The 22912-nt window shown below is 36.0% G+C and overlaps 1 protein-coding gene across 1 annotated transcript in view; it reads left to right on the top strand.

The window, feature by feature from the left end:
• The window catches only part of APLF (aprataxin and PNKP like factor), an 82593-nt gene extending 59991 nt beyond the window's left edge, over positions 1-22602 (top strand). The window contains exons 8-10 of the mRNA XM_067704858.1: positions 2028-2153; positions 17067-17113; positions 22081-22602. Coding sequence (XP_067560959.1) covers positions 2028-2153; positions 17067-17113; positions 22081-22283 — 376 coding nt within the window. The 3' untranslated portion in view covers positions 22284-22602. The remainder of the gene's footprint in view (positions 1-2027; positions 2154-17066; positions 17114-22080) is intronic.
• The last annotated feature ends 310 nt before the right edge of the window (positions 22603-22912 follow it).

Here is a 22912-nt window from a genome sequence, read left to right as displayed (position 1 = left end):
GGCAACTTTTACATTTCTTGCCTTTGCATTTGGCAAGAAATCTTTGACAAATCCAATGTCATGAAGCTTTCCCCCTGTTTTCTTCTAGAAGTTTTATATTTTAGGTCTTACTTTTATGTCTTGGATACATTTTGAGTTAATTTTGTATATGGTGTAAGGGAAGGGTCCAACTTCATTCTTTTGCATGTGAATATCCTCTTTTTCCAGCACCATTTGTTGAAAAGAGTATTCTTTCCTTTTGGAATGGTCTTGGCAACTTTGTTGAAAAACCATTTGACCATATAAGCAAGAGTTTATTTTGGGCTGTCTGTTCTTTTCCATGTGTCTATATTATATGCCTGTCTTTATGTTAGTACAACACTGTTTTGATAACTGTAGTTTTGTAATAAGTTTTGAAATCAGGAAGTGTGAAACCTTCAACTTTTTCAGGATTGTTTTGTCCATTTGAGGTCCCTTGAGATTTCACATGAATTTTAGGATGGATTTTTCTATTTCTGCAAAAAAATGTCATTGGGATTTTAATAGGGATTGCTTTAAATCTGTAGATTGCCTGGGCTAGTATTTACATCTTAACAGTATTAAGTCTTCCATTCCATGAACATGGGATGTCTTTCCATTTATTTGTGTCTTCTTTAATAGAAATTAAACCTGTGTATGTCTTTCACCTCCTTAAGTTTATTTCCTAACTATTTTATTTTTAAATGTTATTGTAAATTGAATTGTTTTCTTAATTTCCTTTCGGGATTGTTCATTGCAAGTATATAGGAACACAACTGGTTTTTGGGTGTTGATTTTTGTATCCTCCAACTTTGCTGAATTAGTTTATTACTTCTAACAGTACGCCAAAAGTAGAATGTTCACAGCAGTATTATTTATAAAAGCCAATAACTAGAATGAATCCAAAAGTCTATTAATAGTAGAATGGACAAATAAATTATAGCACTTTCATACAGTGGAATGTTACACAGTAATAAAAGTATACTACTGTTACATGCAGTAATGTGGAGTAATCATACAAACATAAAAAGTCATTCTCAAAGAAGTACATACTACATATTTCCATTTTAATTCAAATACAGGAAAAACTAATATGTTGTTTGTAACATTGCTTCTGAAAGTATGTTCCAGAGGCCCTTGCAGGTCCTGGTCCCCGAGATGCTTTTAGGAGGCCAAAACCATTTTCATAATAATACTTTGTGTGTGTGTGCCTTTTTCACTCTGATTCTCTCACTCACAAGTGTACAGTATTCCCAGAGGCTACATGATTTGTGTTAATGATTGAATGCAAAAGCAGATAGGAGAATTCGGATGCCCTCTTTTAAGCCAGACATTAAAGAAATTTCCAAAGTATAAAACAATGTCTCCACGAATTTGTTTGGAAAATAGGTATTTACATTAAGATGTGCTATTTATCATAATATGTAAAGGGTTTATTACTATTATAAAGTAAATTTATTTTAAAAATTTCTCATTTTTAATTTCTAATAGGTTAAATAACCCACATAAATAAAAGTTCTCTGGAGTTTTAATAGTTTTTTTTCCTGAGACTGAAAAGTTTGAGAAACACTGTTGCAGATGACAGGATAGTGGTTAGCTTTGGGTAGTAAAATGGGTTTAATGATTCGAAGGGGACATGCAGGGCTTCTAGAATGTTGGTAATATTGTTTTTTATCTTAGCAGAGGGAGTGTAGATGTGTTCACTTTATTAAAAGTCTTTAAAAGCTCTGTATGCTTATACTATTTATATTATCCTGTATATTCTGTTGTATATAGCCTATATAAAGTACTGTTTTCAGATTGTCCGTTGACATTCATGGTCTTCCCCATGTCACCAGAAATTTAATTTGCTGCCATGAGAGTTCTGCACTGACTAAATGTCATGTAGCATGTTGGTTCACGTTCTAGAATAATCAAATGTGTATTGTTTGGTTTCCTGCTATATCCTATTATTTTTTTCTAGTTTATCTAGAAGTCTGCTATATCCTATTAATTCTTTTTTTCTGACAGTATGTTTATCACTCTCATAGGAAGAATCCTGTCCATTTTCAACACTTCAGTCACCCTGGTGATAGTGATTATGGAGGTGTACACATCACGTGTCAAGGTGAGGCTGATGACCGGCCCGAATGTCCCTATGGAGCATCTTGTTATAGGTACGTAAACCTGAAGTGTTTGGTTATACTCCTTTTCTGCTTAATCTCTGTTACTTATTCAGGAGAAACTGCAGGCAAGCTTCTCATCTCAAGCCTTTCACTTTTAGTTTTTAAACTTCCATAGATAATAGGTTTTCATTTTGTTAATAGGTAGGATTGTAATGTTTCTTTTAGATAATTCTAAATTGTTGAAGTTATTAACATTATAAATGCCTAAAATTTTTCCTCATTTCTAACTTTCTAAAGTGTAAATCAGATAATTTAAAAGCTGTCAGTGCTACCCCATTATACCTTCTATCCAGACTCCTTAGTTTGACATAAATCAATTCAGGATGTTATCTCTGCCTCCCTCAACGCCTACCAGGCCACCATTCTTGCCAGCACATGAAACTCAATCCTAAAAGGAAACAGTACCTCCCCTCTCTCCTTCCATAGCATCTTGTACTTGTCTGTATCATGCACAGTAGAATTTATCTCATGAGGTTGTGTTTAGTTCTTTCCTGGATTGGCTTCTCCTCCAGACAGTAAGTTCCTTGACAGTAAGGACTTTTTTTTTTTAAGCATCTTTATTTCTTTTTTAATTTATTTCCTTTTTAGTTTAGGTTTTAGTTGCAGCATTGGGGTATTTGTTGAGGCGTATGGGATCTTTTGTTGCAGTGTGGGCTCTTCGTTGTGGCACGCGGGCTTCTCTAGTTGTAGAGTACGGTTTTCTCTCTCTAGTTGTGGCGCTCAGGCTCCAGGGTGTGTGGGCTCTGTAGTTGTGGCACGCAGGGTACAGAGCACGTGGGCTCTGTAGTTTGCAGTACGTGGGCTCTCATTGAGGAGCGCAAGCTCAGTGGTTATGGCGTGTGGGCTTAGTTGCCCCGCGGCATGTAGGATCTTAGTTCCCTGACCAGGGATTGAAGCCTGCATTGGAAGGCAGATTCTTTACCACTGGACCACCAGGGAAGTCCCTCCAGTAAGGACTTTTTTATCTGCAACTTTGTTGAATGAATGAATGAACTTGAAATAAATCAAACTACCAAAGAAAGAAGTAGGATTCCATTCTTAGAGAGCTTTAATTCTAGACAACTGTCTTTCTTAGATAATTTTGGAATACAGGTTACTGAACCTACTGCCGTTTTTGAAATTGTTGCTGTTTCTATGATTTGGTTTTCAATAAGAAGGCAGGATATATGCCCAGTAGTGGGATTGCTGGGTCATATGGTAGCTCTATTTTTAGTTTTTTAAGGAACCTCCATACTGTTCTCCGTAGTGGCTGAATTTACATTCCCACCAACAGTGCAGAAGGGTTCCCTTTTCTCCACACCCTCTCCAGCATTTATTGTTTGTAGATGTTTTGGTGACGGCTATTCTGACTGGTGTGAGGTGATAGATACCTCATTGTAGTTTTGCTTTGCGTTTCTCTAATAATTAGTGATGTTGAACATCTTTTCATGTGCCTCTTGGCCATCTGTATGTCTTCTTTGCTGAAATGCCTATTTAGATCTTCTGCCCATTTTTTGATTGGGTAGTGTTTTTTTTGATATTGAGCTCCATTTTATATTCTTGCCTCCTTTATCAAAGATAAGGTGACCATATGTCACCTTATTCGGGTTCCACGTAAGTTAAGCGAAAAAATCCTCCTTGACCATATTTCCGCGTGCAATTCTCTACTTAAACGTAACAAAAACGTTTCGTTTTTAAAACAAATTGTGACGGGCAATGAAAAGTGTACACTGTACACTTTTTTTTTGTACAGTGGATACTGTACAATACTGTGGGACGGAAGATATCGTGGGTCAAGTGAAATGAACCACCACCAACCACACCAAAGGCTGGTCTTCATCCAAAGAAGGTGATGTTGTGTATATGGTGAGAGTCCTCTATTATGAGCACCTTCCGGAAAACCAAATGATTAATTCAAACAAGTACTGCTCCCAATTAGACCAACTGAAAACAGCACTCGACAAAAAGCATCCGGAATTAGTCAACAGAAAACACATAATCTTCCTTCAGGATAATACATGACTGCACGTTTCTTTGATGACCAGGCAAGAACTGTTAGAGCTTGGCTGGGAAGTTCTGATTCATCTGCCATATTCACCAGACATTGCACCTTCAGATTTCCATTTATTTCGGTCTTTACAAAATTCTCTTAATGGAAAAAATTTCAGTTCCCTGGAAGACTGTAAAAGGCACTGGGAACAGTTCTTTGCTCAAAAAGATAAAAGGTTTTGAGAAGGTAGAATTATGAAGTTGCCTGGAAACTGGCAGATGGTAGTGGAACAAAACGGTGAATATGTTGTTCAGTAAGGTTCTTGGTGAAAATGAAAAATCCGTCTTCTAGTTTTACTTTAAACACCGAAGGAGCTTTTTGGCCAACCCAATACTATGATACCATTATTAAATAAATCTTTAATATCTCAATATTCTGTCAGGTATCCCAATTCCCTTACAGTCTCATAATATTTTTTTTTCCTTTTGTATCTTTGCATCCAGATCCAGTTAAGGTCCATGTATGACAAAAAGTGGCCATGTTTCTTAAGTTATTTAATCAATAGGTTCCTCTTTGTTTTTTCCCTTGCAATATATTTGTGTAAGAAAGCTGACCATTTGTACTGAGGAGTATCCCTTAGTCTGTATTTTGCTGATTGCATTACCAAATTGTCATTCATTATGTTCCCTTGTATTTCCTCATAATTGATTGTTAGAAGCTAGTTATGTGTTTGTTACAGATCTCTTACTTCCAGTAGTACTTTGTCTCTGAAACACTACCTGAGTTAGACATTTCATTCTGCCTTTTTGAAGATTCAGATTCAGAACTTAAGCCTCTCAGACCTCCCAGGAACTCAGCAAATATTTCTTGGGAAAAATCAGCCTTGTGTTTGGGGTTCCTTTAGTTTCTAGACTGTTGTGACAACACCATGAGATCATGATAAGCTGTACTAATTTCTCTTTCCTAAGATAGTGTGCCTCCACTCGGTCCAAATCTTATCCTTAGCCCACACTAAGAATTGTCAAAGGCTTCTGCAGAAGAAAGGAGCCAGTTATTGTCAGCTCACCTAGGAAGGACTTTTTCCTCTTTGGAATTTTAGATAATATAAAATTCTCGTTGCTCCCACAATTCTCTCATAAATATGTTTTTAACCATTTATCAAGGGTTTTTTCTAGTTGTTAAAACAAGAGTATCGGTCTGCCATGATGTCCTGAACCCTTTTCAGAAGCAAAATACAAATATGCCTATTCTCGAGGAAAATGAAAACAAAATGCAAAGCTTTGCTAAGAATAATGATGTCAAAAATTGCTGCCTTTATTTCATCAGTCTCTTTAAATGGGGGCAGAGTAGGGAGTAGTCAGGAGAAATTACTCAAAGGCCAGTGACTCACATGTACTAGTAGAAACTTTCATATCTGTATCTAAATATATCTATATGTATGTATATTGTATTTTTCTTTTTCATCTGTTGAGCTGCTTGGTGTCATTGTTTCCACTTGAAGATAAAATCGTAAGATTTTTTTCTCCCTCATTAATTTTAATTACAGTTTAGAGAGACTCTTGGAGAATGTTAGATATGATTGCTTACTCTGACTACTGTTTTACAAATAAGGGAATGGAAACAAAGAAAGATTGAGTTGCCTAAGACTCCAAAGCTAGTGAGCTCAAAACCAAGTCTCCTCTCTCCTCCGGTCCAGCATTTCTCTGTGTTGTGGCCTGATTCCACCATTGTTAGCGCTTCTAAAGTATTGATAGTGCTTGCCTTTCTAGCCACATAGCAAAATAATACTTGGGAGTTAAAAAAAAAAAAACAACCCAGATAAAGTACCTTAAAGAAATCGTGAATTTTTCAAATCAACAAGATACTAGAAACTAGATTGTAGAAGCATGATATATATTTATATATCCTTTCTCGTCACATTATCATTTTTAGTTAGGCAAAAAACACATCTAGTAAATTTATGTTGTATCATTTCTATAACTAAATTGATATAATGTTGTGAGCTATTTTTTCTTTAACAATATTGATTTGCAAGAATAAATTATTTTTTTAGCCATATACTGTTTAGTGCTGTTAAAAAATGATTTAAAGAAGACAGTTTGGGTGATACAAATTAACTTTAACACTTTATGAAACAGACAGTCTCCATTTGGAGAAGTGCAACATGGGGCAGAAGACAGGAAGATTTTATAGGATGAAGAATAAAGAACAAGGAAGAGAAAAATAGAAAATGTCTGATTGGCTGGGGCCCCATAGTCAACCTTGTTTGGGGTGAGAAGGAACAAAGAAATAAGTATAGAGCCAAGAATTGGTTTGGCCTGTGGGGATTGGCTGACTGGATACACGGTGTCTGTGGTCAAGCAGAGCATTTACAGGGACCTGAAAGTTATCTTAAGTTTCAGTTTGCTGACATGGCACCCTAGGCAGGAGTGGCTCCATCTTGGTCCTAGATGTTTGTTTCAATAGCGCTAGAATATAAGCCTACTGTATCAGAATGATAAAATGTTCTAAATTAGCTTGCTTAAAAGCAAGTTTTTAGGTAAATGCATGTCAGGTTTTTCCTGTAGCCATAGAAGAAAAATATTGAAGCCTCACGGATCATAAAATAACCCACGAAATCAGCCAGAAATTAATATATTTAGAAAAGTAAAGATATATATGTTTTAAAAGTAAAGTTGTGATATGCCTGTATTCCATGATGGTTGACACATTTGGAAGAGAGATGAAATTCATGGGCTAAAACATCTTTGTTAGCTTTTTATCTTTAAAAATTTGCCTTCACAAAACAGGATAAGAATTATTCTCAAGTAAAAACAAGTATTCTCTCAAGTGAAATACTAGGTTGGCTTTTAATTTGTTTGCTTCCCAATCTTACCTTCTAATCCCTTGAACGTGTCCAAGTCAGTTTCTCGTTTTGATAAATCTAGGTGATCTCAAATGTTGTATAATACATTAAATAATCTTAATCTTATACTGTATCAGCTAGTACAGCTTATCATGATCTCATGGTGTTGTCACAACAGTCTAGAAACTAAAGGAACCCCAAACACAAGGCTGATTTTTCCCAAGAAATATTTGCTGAGTTCCTGGGAGGTCTGAGAGACTTAAGTTCTGAATCTGAATCTATAGTAAAATAAAGATTCCCATAGCCTATATAATATAGGAGGTTGATATTGAAAAAAGGATCTTTAATTATTAAATTTTATTTCTTCTAAAACTACAGGCATTATTAATATTTTCTCTGACATTATACTTTTAAAACTCTAACAAAGTTAAATCAACTTGAAAAATGATAATTTGAAAGAACTAGTTGTTATCATTTTCAGTATCTCACTCATTTAACCAGTTTTCTTCCCTTTGCACTATACACTGCAGCCTGTCAGAAGACTTGTTCTGTTTAATGCATTTGATTAGCTTAAGGTACTTGTCTAAATTAGAACATTAGATACTTAATGTCCAGGATAATCCAGTGATTGCTGTGCTTGCCTCTGACCTACCTCCTCTGGTGCATAATAGGATTTTATTCAGTGCATTACTCCTGTTCTTATTTGTTAAATTAAGCACTAAACTTAAAATATATACACATTAAAATGAACAGAATCCATCTTCAACCAGCTTAGTGTAAAAATGTCAAGTCAAACACGTATATTGTCTTAGATTTACAAAACCTTAGGCAGGCATGTATTATACAAATGAAAGTGTTGTTGCCTTCATGTTTTCCAGAAGCCAATGCCCCGTTTTTTTAAAATATTAATTATAATACCTTCTAAGAGGGATGACATAAGGAAGTGTATCAGTCATCAACTGTAAGTGCTCTCATTGTAGTGAATCTGCAATATGATCTGTATAGTGTGAAAAAACGTAAGTGTTTTTGACACAAGCATAATTCGTTGATATTAAAATTACTATCTTTTTTTATTTGTTGATCCAGATTTATAGCTATGATCTAGTCTTCTCCTATTTTCTCTTTTATTTTCAAAGTGTTCCAAGTTATTGCAGTATTATCTTAATAGATCCTGTATGCAAATGTACACCTTAAACTACAAGATACTGATCTTTAGAAGCTGCTTAATTAAAAAAATAGGAATGTGTGTGTTTAGTGTAAATTCATATTATATTATTTGAGGCAAAATAAATAGGTTTTAATAGGGAAACTCTAATTGCCTCGTAGTTGAGATTCCCAGAATCAGTCATGTGAGGCTGTCGATGATTTTATTTGTAGTTAAGAATAATCAAAGTTGATCGCATTTTTATAGGATCTGCATATATAGGAAGTAACCTGTCATCACTTGCCACGCTTACGGTTCTTTAATCATATGTAAGAATACAATCTTAGAAGAAAGTATCTTAAAGTAAATGTTAATCACTGGCTGCACAGTTTTACCTGAGACTTGGCTATAAATTTTTGTTTAACTTCATTTAGAAATAGCAGTAACAGCAACAAAAAAGAAGTAGCAGTAACAACATTGCTAGTTGACATGTAATGTGTCATATAGCCTTGACAAAATGTGCTGGAGTGTCTTCTGTGGTTTTGTTTTTCTTTCTCCTTTATTTGCATATACATTCCCTTTCATATTAATGTTTGTTTTTCTTTGTTATATTTAGTGTTAATTGCACATGTATACAAATGTTCAGAGCTCTCTTGGCAGAGATAGTAAATTGTAGTGATTTTCAATTAGCAGATTGACTACTTTCTCTTATTTTATGCTGGCTTACTCTTTCAGTATTTGATAAAGACCATATTTGTTAATTTTCCTTTTTCTCCTAAATTTGAGACTTAGATATTTGAAAACATAGGATTCATGTTTTTGCTTTAGGTTTTAAAATAAGTGTTGAATTTCAGAAGTGCAAGATAAATTATTTTGGAATGAAAAGCATATAGTATGATCATTTATTCATTGAGTGAATGTTGAGCATCTGATATACTAGTCAGTTTTATAGAAGTTGATGTAAAACAGTACTTTAGGTTCATTTTAAAATTTTGAGTGGTAGGTTTGGTATTAAGTTATCAAATTTTTGGAAGTAAACAAAAATAAATATTATTCTGTTCTTGTTACTGCCTAGTTAATCTTTAGGTAGCTCTTTATGATGGAGAGAGAATGGGTTTTGAAATCAGCAGACTTAGGTTCTAGTTATGGTTATGCCAGTTCTGTAGCAAAACTTTCAATGTCGTTTGATTTTCCTAGGCTTCAGTTCCTCATGAAAACAAGAAGGTTGGATCATTTGTGCTCTGGGGGCCTCCATTCAATAGTGGGGAAATCTAGAACAGAGAGAAATATAGTCATATTCATAAAGTCAGATCAGTTACATTCATGGCTACTCTTCCTTAGCCGCCTTTGCTGTCTCCTTTTTCCCACCTGTAATTATTGCTGAGCCTCAGGGTTCAGTTCTTTGATCCTTTCCCTTCTCTGTTCTGTTTATTCCCGAGGTGAGCTAATTCAGGGTAATGGCTTCAGACTCAAATGTTTAAATGCCTGCACTTGGTTGTAAAATAGGTCAAACTTATATCAGAAACAGACCTCTTGATTTTGGTCATGAAAACAACTCTTTCCCAAGTGTTCTCCACCTTTGTAAATGACTTCACCATTCACATAGTGTTTAGGCCCCAAACCAAGACATGCCCTTGATTCTTCTCTTTTCTTCACATCACGCATTCAATCTATCAGCAGTTCTTGCCATTTCAACCTTTAAATACATTAAGAACCTGACCATTTCCTACTTCCTCTACTTCAGTCGTCTTAGTCATAACCACCGTCATCTCTGACCTGGTGTACCGCAGTAGCTTCTTAACTGATATCCTTGTTTCTTTTCTTGCCCCTTAATAGTTCATTTTCCACACAGCAGCCAGAGCAGTTCTCTAAAAATAAGTCATATCATGTTGATTTCTTACTCAGAATCATCCGATAGCCTCCCACAAAACTCTTTTCCATGGCTTACAAGTTCTTCTCTGACTTCATTCAGGACTTCTTTTCCTTCTCCCTCATTCTCCTTGAGCTATACAAATCTTTGTTTTTCCAAATACCCTACGGCCATGGCAAATTTGAAGACATTTTTTATTTTCTCTTACTGAGTGTTCTTCCTTCAGATATGTATTTGTTATTCATGTGTCTATATCATTAACACCAGAAATGCTTTCGAAAATGTATATTTTAAAATATAACAGCTCATAAAAACCTGGTGTAGTTATGGGTGTATACGTCTATCTTTAGAACCCAAAGATTTAAAAAAAGTCCAAAAACAGGATTTTGAGGCCTGCTGAGTTACAGAAAATGCTATTTGTGGAAAAGGTTGATGTAAATCTTTTATGAATGAATTCTAAGTATTTCCATTCATTATTAGGAAAAAGTCCTGGGTGGAATTTTGCATTGTCCTTGAAAGTTATTTCAGGTGTTCATATGTCCCCAAAGAGCTGTACAGTATTGCCACTTAGCCTTAACCCAGGGTTATATGAAAAAGACTTTCTGCTTTATTATTAATAACTGATTTTTAAAAATAGGATATGCATGGGCAAATGTTATAAAATATTCTATAAATATGTGAAATGCAATTGGGGAAATATTCAACAATAATAATTATATGTATTATTGAAGGAAAGATTCAGCTTTCTAGTATTAGTTGGCAATTACTTTTACTGGCATACAGAATTTTTAGACATTGTTGGCTATCTTTTTTTTTTTTTTTAAATTTATTTATGGCTGTGTTGGGTCTTCGTTTCTACACGCGGGCTTTCTCTAGTTGCAGCGAGCGGGGACCGCTCTCCATTGCGGTGCGCAGGCCTCTCACTGTCGCGGCCTCTCTTGTTGCAGAGCACAAGTTCCAGACGTGCAGGCTCAGTAGTTGTGGCTCACGGGCCTAGTTGCTCCGCAGCATGTGGGATCTTCCCAGACCAGGGCTCGAACCCGTGTCCCCTGCATCAGCAGGCAGATTCTCAACCACTGCGCCACCAGGGAAGCCCTGTTGGCTATCTTAAAGTAAAATTGATTTATGTTTCTATAAAAATAGTTGACACCTGTAAAATGCTTAATGGCCTACAAATGTTTATGCACGTCACTTCATTTAATGCTTCAAACAACCCTGTGTGAGGTAGGCAGTATTTTCCCTGCTTTACAGATGAGGAAGTGGAGACTTGATCACAGGACTTGCCCTGAATCACATAACCAGTAAACTGTAGTTTGAATTCAGACTCGGTTCTTCTGATCTCGAAACCTGAACCCCTTCCACAACATAATGCTGGTGATCTAAAGTTTAACAAGCCAGATGAGAACTGGTCCAAGTCACAGTGGCATCTGCCTCTTAAGCGTTTGTGAAGGACACACTCTGTGTTCCTGTTAACTGGAGTGATTGATTGACTAGAGCTAAGTGTCCTATGATGCTGAGCAGTCAGTATCTCAGGAACCTGATTGCAGTGGTGTCTGCTTAATATGGTTGTCGGATTTTCATTGTTTCCTGGGGAAGTAATATGAATTGTTAATGGCAGGAAATTCTAACATATTTCAGTCCTAGGTTTGTGTAAGAAGCTTCCGTGAGCGCTTTGATTATTAACTTTGTAGGTGTGAATGCAGAGCAATTTCAGCACATAGACATTCTTTTCAGCCTAATGAGAATAGGCATTCTTTGGCTTATATCCAACAGAAAAACTGCCTTTCAAAGGATAGATTTCTGAAAACATCACGATCCATGGATTACAATTTCCAAAAAAAAAAAAAAAAAAGAACGTTAATGTAAGAAAACTCATCAGTCTAGAAGTTATTAGAAATCGTGTTTTGTACCAGCCAATGAAAATTTTATTGCAAATGTTTTTTTTTTTTTAAAGATTGGCATTTTTATTTTATTTAATTTAATTTTATTTATTTGGCTCCGTTGGGTCTTCTTTGCTGTGCACGGGCTTTCTCTAGTTGTGGGGAACGGGGCCTACTACTCTTCATTGTGGTGCGCGGGCTTCTCATTGCGGCAGCTTCTCTTGTTGTGGAGCACGGGCTCTAGAGCGAAGGCTCAATAGTTGTGGCATGTGGGCTCTAGAGCGCTGGCTCGGTAGTTGTAGTACATGGGTCTAGTTGCTCTGCGGCATGTGGGATCTTCCCGGACCAGGGATCGAACCCGTGTCCCTTGCATTGGCAGGTGGATTCTTAACCACTGCGCCACCAAGGAAGTCCCACAAATGATTCTTTCAAGCTCTTTTCAACAATCATTTTCTTAAGAAATAATAGTATAGGTAGCAAAAACAAGGGTCTTTTTTCCTCTTAAATAGGAAAATAGAAAATATTTCATCATTTTGGAAACTCATGTAAAGCTCAATTTAAAAAAACCCTCTTTTTGAAGGAAAAGAGTTGATTATATTGTAGTAGGTAGATAATTTATGAAAAATATAGTTGAATGCCACCTTGTAAAAGGTACTCTTGTAAGTGCTATAAAAGATATTTAAAAATGTAAGAAAAACCCATGACCTCCAGCAGCTCATTTGACAGATGATGAGATAATACACACACACACACACACACACACACACACACACACACACACACAAACATTTGTGTTGAAAATTTAGATGACAGTATAAGAAATTACGTGATAAGTACCAAATGGTGGATATGGACAAGATGTTCTGGAGATATTTCCCAGTAATTATCAGAGTTGTTTTCCTGCGCAAGGTACTTAGACAAGCAGTGTAGAGTTAGAAGAATATTCTTGGCAAAAAGGCTGTGAGCAGTATGGAGATTCCTTAAAAAACTAAAAATAGAACTACTATACGACCCAGCAGTCCCACTACTGGGCATATACCCTGAGAAAACCATAATTCAAAAAGAGTCATGCACCACAATGTTCATTGCAGCTCTATTTACAATAGCCAGGACATGGAAGCAACCTAAGTGTCCATCAACAGATGAATGGATAAAGAAGATGTGGCACATATATACAATGGAATATTACTCAGCCATAAAAAGAAACGGAATTGAGTTATTTGTAGAGAGGTGGATGGACCTAGAGTCTGTCATGCAGAGTGAAGTAAGTCAGAAAGAGAAAAACAAATACCGTATGTTAACACATATATATGGAATCTAAAAAAAAAAGGCCATGAAGAATCTAGGGGCAAGATGGGAATAAAGACACAGACCTACTAGAGAATGGACTTGAGGACACGGGGAGGGGGAAGGGTAAACTGGCTGGGACAAAGTGAGAGAGTGGCATGGACATATATACACTACCAAATGTAAAAGATAGCTAGTGGGAAGCAGCCGCATAGCACAGGGACATCAGCTCGGTGCTTTGTGACCACCTAGAGGGGTGGGATAGGGAGAGTGAGAGGGAGGGAGAAGCGAGAGGGAAGAGATATGGGGATATTTGTATATGTATAACTGATTCACTTTGTTATAAAGCAGAAACTAACACACCATTGTAAAGCAATTATACTCCAATAAAGATGTTAAAAAAAAAAAGGCTGTGAGCAAGTGCCTATCAATGGCAAAAAATCAAAAACTTTTTTCCCAATGTAGAAATGAAGGATTGGGCTGCAAATAAAGGTGGAGGGACCTTGAAGGAGAGGATAATTTAACATTCAGAATACTTAACTTCTTTACATTTAAATTGCTATGTAAAGAAAACATGCCTAAAATTTGTTTTTGAGTATGTGCTTTTGCACATAAATGTGATGATACATTTTTGTTTCTGCTTTGGCTCATTTTCATATTGAAGTCTGTCTATTCTGTGAGTTATAGCATCAAGAAAGAATAAAGTATTTTTGAAAATACCCCAAAACAGGAAACTTTTGAACCTGTCCCAGAGGATATTTTTTCTTCATTTTCAATGAATTAACTAGCAGAATCTCTATTGATATTAATTAATTAATACTTTTGTTTTAAATGGGAAGTTTGATCTCTAAGTTAAATGTGGAAAAGTACCAACTCAGCTAGTTTCTTCTGGTCTACATTGCAGTCGTAACACCTGCCTTTTAATGAAAATAGCAAGTTCTCCTAGGAAAGGATGGAAACTATTAGCAGAACCTCAGAGAAACAGCTTTTTCCCCTCTAAGGCAGATGAGAATCTGCACATGGAGCTGAAATTTTCTGAGCACAGAATTTCATAACACATATTTCTGCTCTTTTTGCAATATACCAGGGTAAACTTTTTCCCGTATTCGTTTATTCTTAAATGGCTTGCCTTTTCCTAGGTAGTGTGTGAGGTTAGATAATGTAAATGGAGTATGTGAGTGCAACTGTGTATGTGTTCCAAGATGATGGGGAACCTTACCTTCTGCAACTTTGGGGTTGAACCATTACCTCCATCCCCACCGTGGTTTCTTTTTTTTTTAAATTGGGGTATAGTTGTTTTACAATGTTGTGTTAGTTTCTACTGTACAGTGAAGTAGAGTTCCCTGTGCTATACAGCATGTTCTCAATGGTTATCTATTTTATACATATTAATATATATATGTCAATCCTGATACTGTGTCTTCATTTGGCCTTTTAAAAAAGTTACTCTTCCTTTCAGTCTTGCTAGCCTGCCAGTGGATGTCCACAGTCTTTTAACTGGTATTTGGTACACAAACTGTACTTGTCTCCATTAACTCACTTGGTTTCATTTCTATACTTGTTTTTTTTGTTTTGTTCTGTTTGTTTTTTTTTGGTTTTGGCGGTACGCGGGCCTCTCACTGTTGTGGCCTCTCCCGTCGCGGAGCACAGGCTCCGGACGCGCAGGCTCAGCGGCCATGGCTCACGGGCCCAGCCGCTCCGCGGCACGCGGGATCCTCCCGGACCGGGGCACGAACCCGTGTCCCCTGCATCGGCAGGCGGACTCTCAACCACTGCGCCACCAGAGAAGCCCTCTATACTTGTTTTTAAAGTCTGACATTTAGTTACTTGAGAGTTTCTAAAGCAGCTTTTGAAGGAGGCTCCAGTAGCAAACAATTAAGACCATAATGAACTTTTCAATAATCCTGCTCTGTTAAGGGCAAAACAGTAAAAGGTTAGGACTTCTAGGGACCTGAAGCAAACATGTATTAAAAGGAAGGAGAAAAAAGCCTTTAAATCTCAAATGACTGTAGATAGATAATAATAATAATGAGGCATCTGTGTAGAATGTTAACACTTGAAGAATCTTGATGAAGATATATGGAATTTCTGTGTACTAATCTTGCCACTTTTCAGTAGTTTGACATTTTTTCAAAATAAAAAGTTACTAGTGGGCTTCCCTGGTGGCGCAGTGGTTGAGAGTCCGCCTGCCGATGCAGGGGACACGGGTTCGTGCCCCGGTCCAGGAAGATCCCACATGCTGCGGAGCGGCTGGGCCCGTGAGCCATGGCCACTGAGCCTGAGCATCCGGAGCCTGTGCTCCGCAATGGGAGAGGCCACAAAAGTGAGAGGCCCACGTACCGCAAAAAAAAAAAAAAAAGTTACTAGTATATTTTACCACAATAAAAAAAAAAAGATTTTAAAAAGGTTACCAAAAACAATCTCAAAGGATCAGCAATTTCATCCAGATTATTGATGAAAATACCTTTGGTATTAATGTCCCCCATTTTTCTGTTCTACCTCCCCTGATGTCCAACATTAATTGTACTTTAATAAAGACTGAATTAAACAAGTTAATGACCTGTGCCAGCATGTTCAGTAAGGAAAGATCTTCCCACGAAGCATTATGGCAGCTTTGTTCATTTGCAGCTCCCTTCATCACGTTTAAGTTATCCAGTTTATTTCTTTCAACTTTGAAGTTTCTTTTCCATCAAAAGGTCAGATTTGGGTTAATTACCCCAAACACACAATCTTTTGGTGAATCTTTTTTCCACTTTTCAAAACTATTGAGTTATGACCCCAGTTAATTGTGTGGTTGCACTCTCGTACTGTGTTTAATGCTCATATCGTAGGAGAAGTTACCCCAAAAGAAGAGATATTAGCAATAAGAAACGTTGCTGACACCTGACACAGAGCCTGGCATGTAATAAGTGGCCCATGCCTATTACTTGGACCACTGATGAATGAATCAATGGCTAAGATTAATTACTTACCGCCTACTACGCCCTTAAACTGAGGACTTATTGTGTATTACTCCTGAATCCTCACAACAGCTTCATGTGAACTGTATACCTCAGCACATGTCTACTGTCAGCGCTCCCCGGCTCTCCTTTGTCAGTCCCCTAAGAGAAAGGTACCCACCAAGTGGATCATGATAAACCAGTTGCCGCTTTGGGGTTCTGCTGCCTGGGTAGTTTTGTACTTTGTGGAGAATGTGTTGTATACACAGTGTACCCAAACATTTGTTTAATGAAATGATAGAAGCGATCATCAAGGTATATAATCAAAAGTAGATATTCAAACAGTAGTTTCTGTTTGACTTTGGGATATGTTATAAATTTCTCGATGCAAACTGACTTTCTTGTTTTCTCATAACAGTTGATTGGTATTCTTTGGAGAGACATGACTTACATGCTTTTGTCTTTGGATTCTAGAAGAGCCTTAGAAGTATCCTTTTAGATATTACACACACACACACACAATTTGATATTTTGTGTTATATACTTTATATACTAATTTACCTCATATCTTTATATATGTGATATATGGCATTGACAGTTTAGAGATACAGTATATTGTATTATATTTTATTTGTCTCATACTGCTTTTCTGTAGAATGTCAGTCATGAGGGCAGCACTTTATCTGGTTCATCACTCTGTCTTTGCATCTAGAAGTATGCCTGGCATGGAGTAGGCACTCAGTAAATGTAATTAAAAAGCAAATGCTTTGTACAGCATGGTGACTCTAGTTAACAGCAACAACAATAACAAGGCAAATGCTTTTCAGTAAGAGGTTTACTGATAATTTTATTCATAGGTTAGTGAGTGCTCTAGTTTAATTTGAACAGTCCTATTCCTTTTCAGTGATTGTCAAACTAGACCTTATATTTGCTTTCTTTCTTTTTTTTCCCTTTTTTTTTTTTTTTAAAGGAAGAATCCCCAGCACAAGATAGAATATAGACATAGTACATTTTCAGGTAAGTAATTTTCCTTCAGGAAACTCCAAATGAAACCTTCAAATGGATTCTCCTGTTAAACCTAGATACAGTTTCCAGTTATTGTGAATTTTTAAAATCTCTGCTCCTGTGAATTTGTTGAATTGCTGATTTTAATAATTTTCTTAGATTTAATAACTGATGAGTTTTTATATAGCAGATGTTTTCTACAATCATTGTCCAACAGTATATAGTTGCCTTGGTATCTGTTATGATTCTTTTGTTTGCAGGTACCTTAAAACAAAATCTCAAACTGGCCTGAATGATAAAGAGATCATATTGACTTCTATAACTGAAAAGTCCAGAAGCAAGGCTAGATTGGACAAGATTTGTTGCTTTGGCTCATTAATAATGTCAATAATTCACCAACACCCAATTTCCTTCCATCATCCTGTCTTTAGAGGGGTGATTTTTATCCTAAGACTGGCTCCTCTCCCCACCAAGGAACTATATGCATCCTTATTCAACTGGCTAAACTCCATTTAACATGGTAAACTCCCCATGTTTATATGTAAGGAGAGAGAGAGAACAACTTTGACTCTTGCTATTCCTAGGAAAAATCATAAAATTAACTTTTTTTAAACTGGCTTAGGTTACATTCTTATTCTTGAATTAATCACTGTGACCACTGATTAGTTTGTTCCACCCTTGGAACCAAGGCAGAGTCCCTTTCTTCAGAGTCCCTTTCTTCAGAACCACAGAGATCCCCAGTAGAAGCTAGTTTTGGGGAAGAAGGGGAGATAGACACCAGAGATGCAACTATCGAATGACCGTCATTCCTGTTTACATCAGTCTGTTTTACCTTCTGTTTCCCCTGCTTCTGAACTCTAATATTTTTTCCCGTTAACAAATTCTGGCTTCTTCATATCATTTATATAATGCAGAGGCCAATTCAGCATCCAGTATTTCTGCCCACAGAGTGAGAGAATAAAATGTACTATCCGGGCTATGCCCACTTGCCTTTGTATATGTATAAACACAGCCAACTTGTAACCAAGTGATAAAAATAATTAATTTCACCACAAGGGAATTCTATTTGCTGTTTCTTATTGAAACACACTTCAGTGCTTTAATACTGCGGATACAGATTTAATCACTTTATCTGAGCTAATGTGGTATGGAGTTTATATGTTATCCTTTTCTTTATTGGGGCTGTATCTCAAGCTATAGCTTTTATGGTTGTTAAATTAACTTTCCTTTGAACAATAATGTAATAATATTTGATTAAAACTCTATTTTATTGACAGATTTCAGCACTGCCCCATGAAAGAGCATTTGACACATTTGTATATCTTTACAGAACTAGGAACCATTTTCCTAAAACCGACAATATGCATCATATGGCATAGTTAAAAGTATCTGAATTTTCTTTGAAAAATCTCTTTGAATTATCACTGAAGTGTCTTCTGAATGAAGAACGTATTTTTAGAACAATTAACTTTTCTTAAAAAAAAACTGTTTATTTTGTTGGAAAGACAGTTGTGGTTTTTTTTTAAGTATGATATTTTAATGTAACAGTTTAGCCTTGTATATTTAATGTACTTTCAAGAGTTGTTATGTGGCAATATAGTCAGAATATCTCTTCCTACTCTAAAATCCTATAAATTAAGGTGTCTGGGGTATTTAAAATATTAAATGTTGAGGTCTCATATTTCTTAATTTAGAGATATCTAAAATAAAATGCTAACATACTTGTTTTTCTTATTTCCCAAATCTTTAAAGTTTAACATTACCCAAGATCTTAATCTGATTTATGTAACACTCATTCACTCATTTATTCATTTATTATGTGTCTTCCAAGTGAGCAGAGTTACAGAGATACATGAGAACCAGCTCTGGCTCTACATGCTTGGGGTGAAATGCTCTAAAATCTTGGAGGAAAGGGGTGGAGCACTTTCTGCCAGGGTTTATCAGGGTGGACTTGATAAGGGAATTTTAAGTTGGTCTTTACGATGGTAGGATTTCAATTATCTTTGTTTCTTAGCTTTGCGTGGGTGGGTATAGGACATCCCAGACAAAGTGAATAATAGATGAGTCAAGGACATTGAGTAGAAAATGGAAAGTTGTGTTTGGAGTTAGAAGGTAGATCAGTTTAATTGACAGGGAGAGTCTCTCTAGTTACTGTGAATGATACTAAAGGGGTGTATTGAAGTCAGATTATAGAAGCTCTTGAAAGCTAGACCAAAGAGGTATTGTGCACTGACAAACAATGGTGAGCCAGTATTTTACCCCTGATGATGAGCAGTCTGAATTAGAGTAGGGGAAGCCTTCTGGAGATTAGTTAGGTAGTTGAATAAAGGACCAGAACTAGGCTACCATGAGAGTAGGAAGATAGGATTGGATACAAGTGAGATTTTGAACTAAGAGTCAATAGGATTTGCCAACTGATTGGTTGTGGTGTGGGGGGTGGGGTGAGGTAAAGGAAATAGGAACGACTGAAATTAAAGTACAGATTATCAGGAGGCTGGAGATGATAATAGAGATCAGGAGGAAGAACTAGGTAGTTTGTGGGTTGTTTTTTTTTAACACATGTTAAATTTGAGGTGGGGGTATCATAAATACATAATAAAACAGTAAAAGTTAATATAGACCCATATACTATATACCAAATACTATAGAATTTTATAATACAGAATAACTACATGAAATCCTTATTTAATTTCTGATTTGTAGCACTCCTAAAACACTTCAGTTTGTAAAGTTCTTCCATACATGTAACAGTTTATGCAGTGTATTCCAATTTTTGTAGGTTTGACTGCTATCATCTGTTAAGCTTCTTGTATAACTAATTGGTTTAAAATTTCACTAACTTTCCACACTTTTTCATAGTGCTGCAGTTTTAGCACAACATATTGAATACAAGAGTGATCAATGCCAGGAAGATTTTATTTTAAACTTTCTTAGCTACCTTGCTTGTTGACAGCATTTGAAAGAAATTGTTGTTAGCATTTTATTACCTGATTATTGGAGTCATTCTTTCTGGCTTTGATTATTATGTGATAGTCATGATTCTAGGTGATCAGTACCATTCATGACTCAAAATTTAGAATGTCCTACTGATAACTATTTTCCTATTTCTCTAGTTCTGCAGTTGTATGCACACATGTGCTTATGTAGACTTTTTTCTTTTCAGAAGTAGAAATTAAAAGATCTAGAAAGAAAGCTATTAAGGAAGGTTGGTGAAACTTAAATGAGATTCTGTAAACTGCTGCTTACTGTGAGGAAACCTGAGAGATTTTGGAACATATAAAAGGCTAATGCAATGGTGTTTTAAAAAAGAAATAAACTTAATGTATAATAAAGTGGATCAGACCTGCACAAACTGCTTTCCCAAAGTTAAAAATATGAATACCCAACTAGTAGCTTGGTCTTTAGTAGTAAAATGAGGCATTTAAAAATGTTTATTCTTATAGTATGTAGTAAGCTTTCATCTTTAGAGATGCTGGGCTAAAGTATTTTTTCACTTAAATGAAAATTAATATCCTAACTAATCCTAAGATATACTGGAAAAGAAAGGAAAATAAAACCTGAAGAATTATTGATGTTAAGCTGTAATGAGACATCTGTCTTATTATTGCCTATTACCAGAAAACTATTTGGAGAAAATCAGCAATTTGGAAAGATTTTTTTCTCCATGTAAAAATCTTCCAGCATGTATGTGACACAGTATACTCTTCAGTAGCTCTGCAGACTTGGTTCTTGGGATAAGACTTTGATGGTGAAATTTTAAATTGTACAGGAAATATTGGATACAAACTTCAGAGTTGTCATTCTGTTATTATAAATTCCTCTGCATAAATAGAAAAGTCAGAAATTACCATATCCTAATACCAAATAGTTAATAGCATGTTGTTTCAAATATGTTAAAGAGTTTGTTACTTTTTCTAGAGGTTGTTATTTTTCATTATTATGGTAGAACAGTGTTACCCATCAGTTTTTTTAAAAAAGTGACAGCTTATTTCTCTTGTGCTGCTTTCAAGTAGTCAAGCTGTCAGCCTGTCTCTGCATTTCATATTCCTGTAGAGAAAATGAAAATTCCTGTTTTGTCCTTAAAATTAGAACTTCGGAGTTGGAAAGGATCTTTGAGGTCATTTGAGGTCAAAGGATCTTTGAGACAGAAGAATTCTAGAATTGTAATTCTACTCTTATAATGTTATTTAGAAATCTGTAAAGTCTAATGGCTGTTACCATAGTAATCCTAGTCTTATTGAAGCATGAGCTAAATTTTCCAAAGTTTGGAAGCTTATATTTCCTCATTTGGTCACAACCCTGGTGTGTCAATCAGATTGTGCTAGGTTTGCAGCGAAAACAAACAGTCCTCAAATTTTAGTGCCTTACAACGATAAATAGGTGTATTTCTCCTTCATGTTACATGCATGTAGCTGCATGTTGGCTGTGGCTCTGTCTCATGTGTGTTCTCATCCTAACTCCAGGCTGAAGGATCAACCTCTATCTGGGACACACTGTTCTCCTAGCAGAGGGGAAATGGCAATAGCAGAACCACAGAAAGGCCCTTAAAGCTTCTCCATGGAAGCTGTTACTTCCACTCACTTTTCTTTGGCCAAGTCTGATGTCAGTGGGGGTGGGTAAATAGAATCACATCACAGGGAGCGACAGTGAATAACTGGGACAAAAATACATTCTACCACAGTGGAAGGTAGGGTAGCATGAATATGATTATGATATTATTAAGGAACCATTATGAATCTCAGAGGACATTTTAGTCTTGGGAGCCTCATGGTAGGAAAAGTTAGAATTAAGCAAATGTTAAAAAAAAGTTAGAATTATAACAAATGAGAGCTTTAGCCCCCTTTCTAGAAATTTGTAGTAGTTAGCTTTGTATTAAGTAAAATTAATTCTTCTTGGCAGAAAAGGATATTTTACAGTTAGATGTTTCTAATCCCAGGTTGAGTGGCAATTGTTGTGTCATGTACTAAACTGTTTTTCAGTGAGAAACATTTCAGATGAAGATGACAGTGTTGGCCAACCCAGTGAGTACAACCTGCATGACAGCGTTACAGATGATGAGGGAGAAGAATATGAGCCAACAGATGAAGATTCCGACTGGGAACCAGGACAGGAAGACCTAGAAAAGGAAGATGTGGAAGGGCTTTTGAAAGAAGCGAAAAAGTTCATGAAAAGAAAAAAGTAACTCTCCTCTGCAGTAATATATGGCTCATATTTACCATTTCTTTGTGGAAAAATAATTCAGGAACCACGGAAGCACTTAAGTGATAATTGTTTTCCTTCTTTTTATAGTTATGACTTTACTATTGACTCTTTACAAGTGAAACACTGAAATGTCAACCTTCAGTGTAGTGGATGGAATTTGTTTTGTTGGTTTGCTTTTTCTATCCTATTTAAAGCATCTGGAAATAATAAGCAGACAGAGAGTTAAAAAGAAATAATTTGATATTTTTCATGTACTTCGTGTGTTTATAATAAAACTAAAAGCCATAGGTTGCACAAAACATTGGTCTCTTTTCTTTTTTCCAAAGATGCTGTCTTTATATAGAATACTTACTCCAGTATAAGCAGGCAGATTGCATAATTAGTGGGAAAGCATGCTTCTTTCATTCCTATTAAAAGTAATTCTTCGAGCAGAACCAGGCTTTAAAAAATAACAGCCATCATCTAATGGCTGTTATTTTTTCTAGAACCCTAGATGTGAGCTTTGCAATTTCATTTACCACTTTTATTCTTTGAAACAGGGAAATCAGTACCAAATGGATACTGCAAATAGATTCAACTAGACTGTAGAAGAGAAATGTCCACCATGTC

This window comes from Pseudorca crassidens, chromosome 14 (genome assembly GCF_039906515.1).
Source record: "Pseudorca crassidens isolate mPseCra1 chromosome 14, mPseCra1.hap1, whole genome shotgun sequence".
Classification (NCBI taxonomy): domain Eukaryota; kingdom Metazoa; phylum Chordata; class Mammalia; order Artiodactyla; family Delphinidae; genus Pseudorca; species Pseudorca crassidens.
This window is presented reverse-complemented; position numbering and strand designations above follow the sequence as displayed.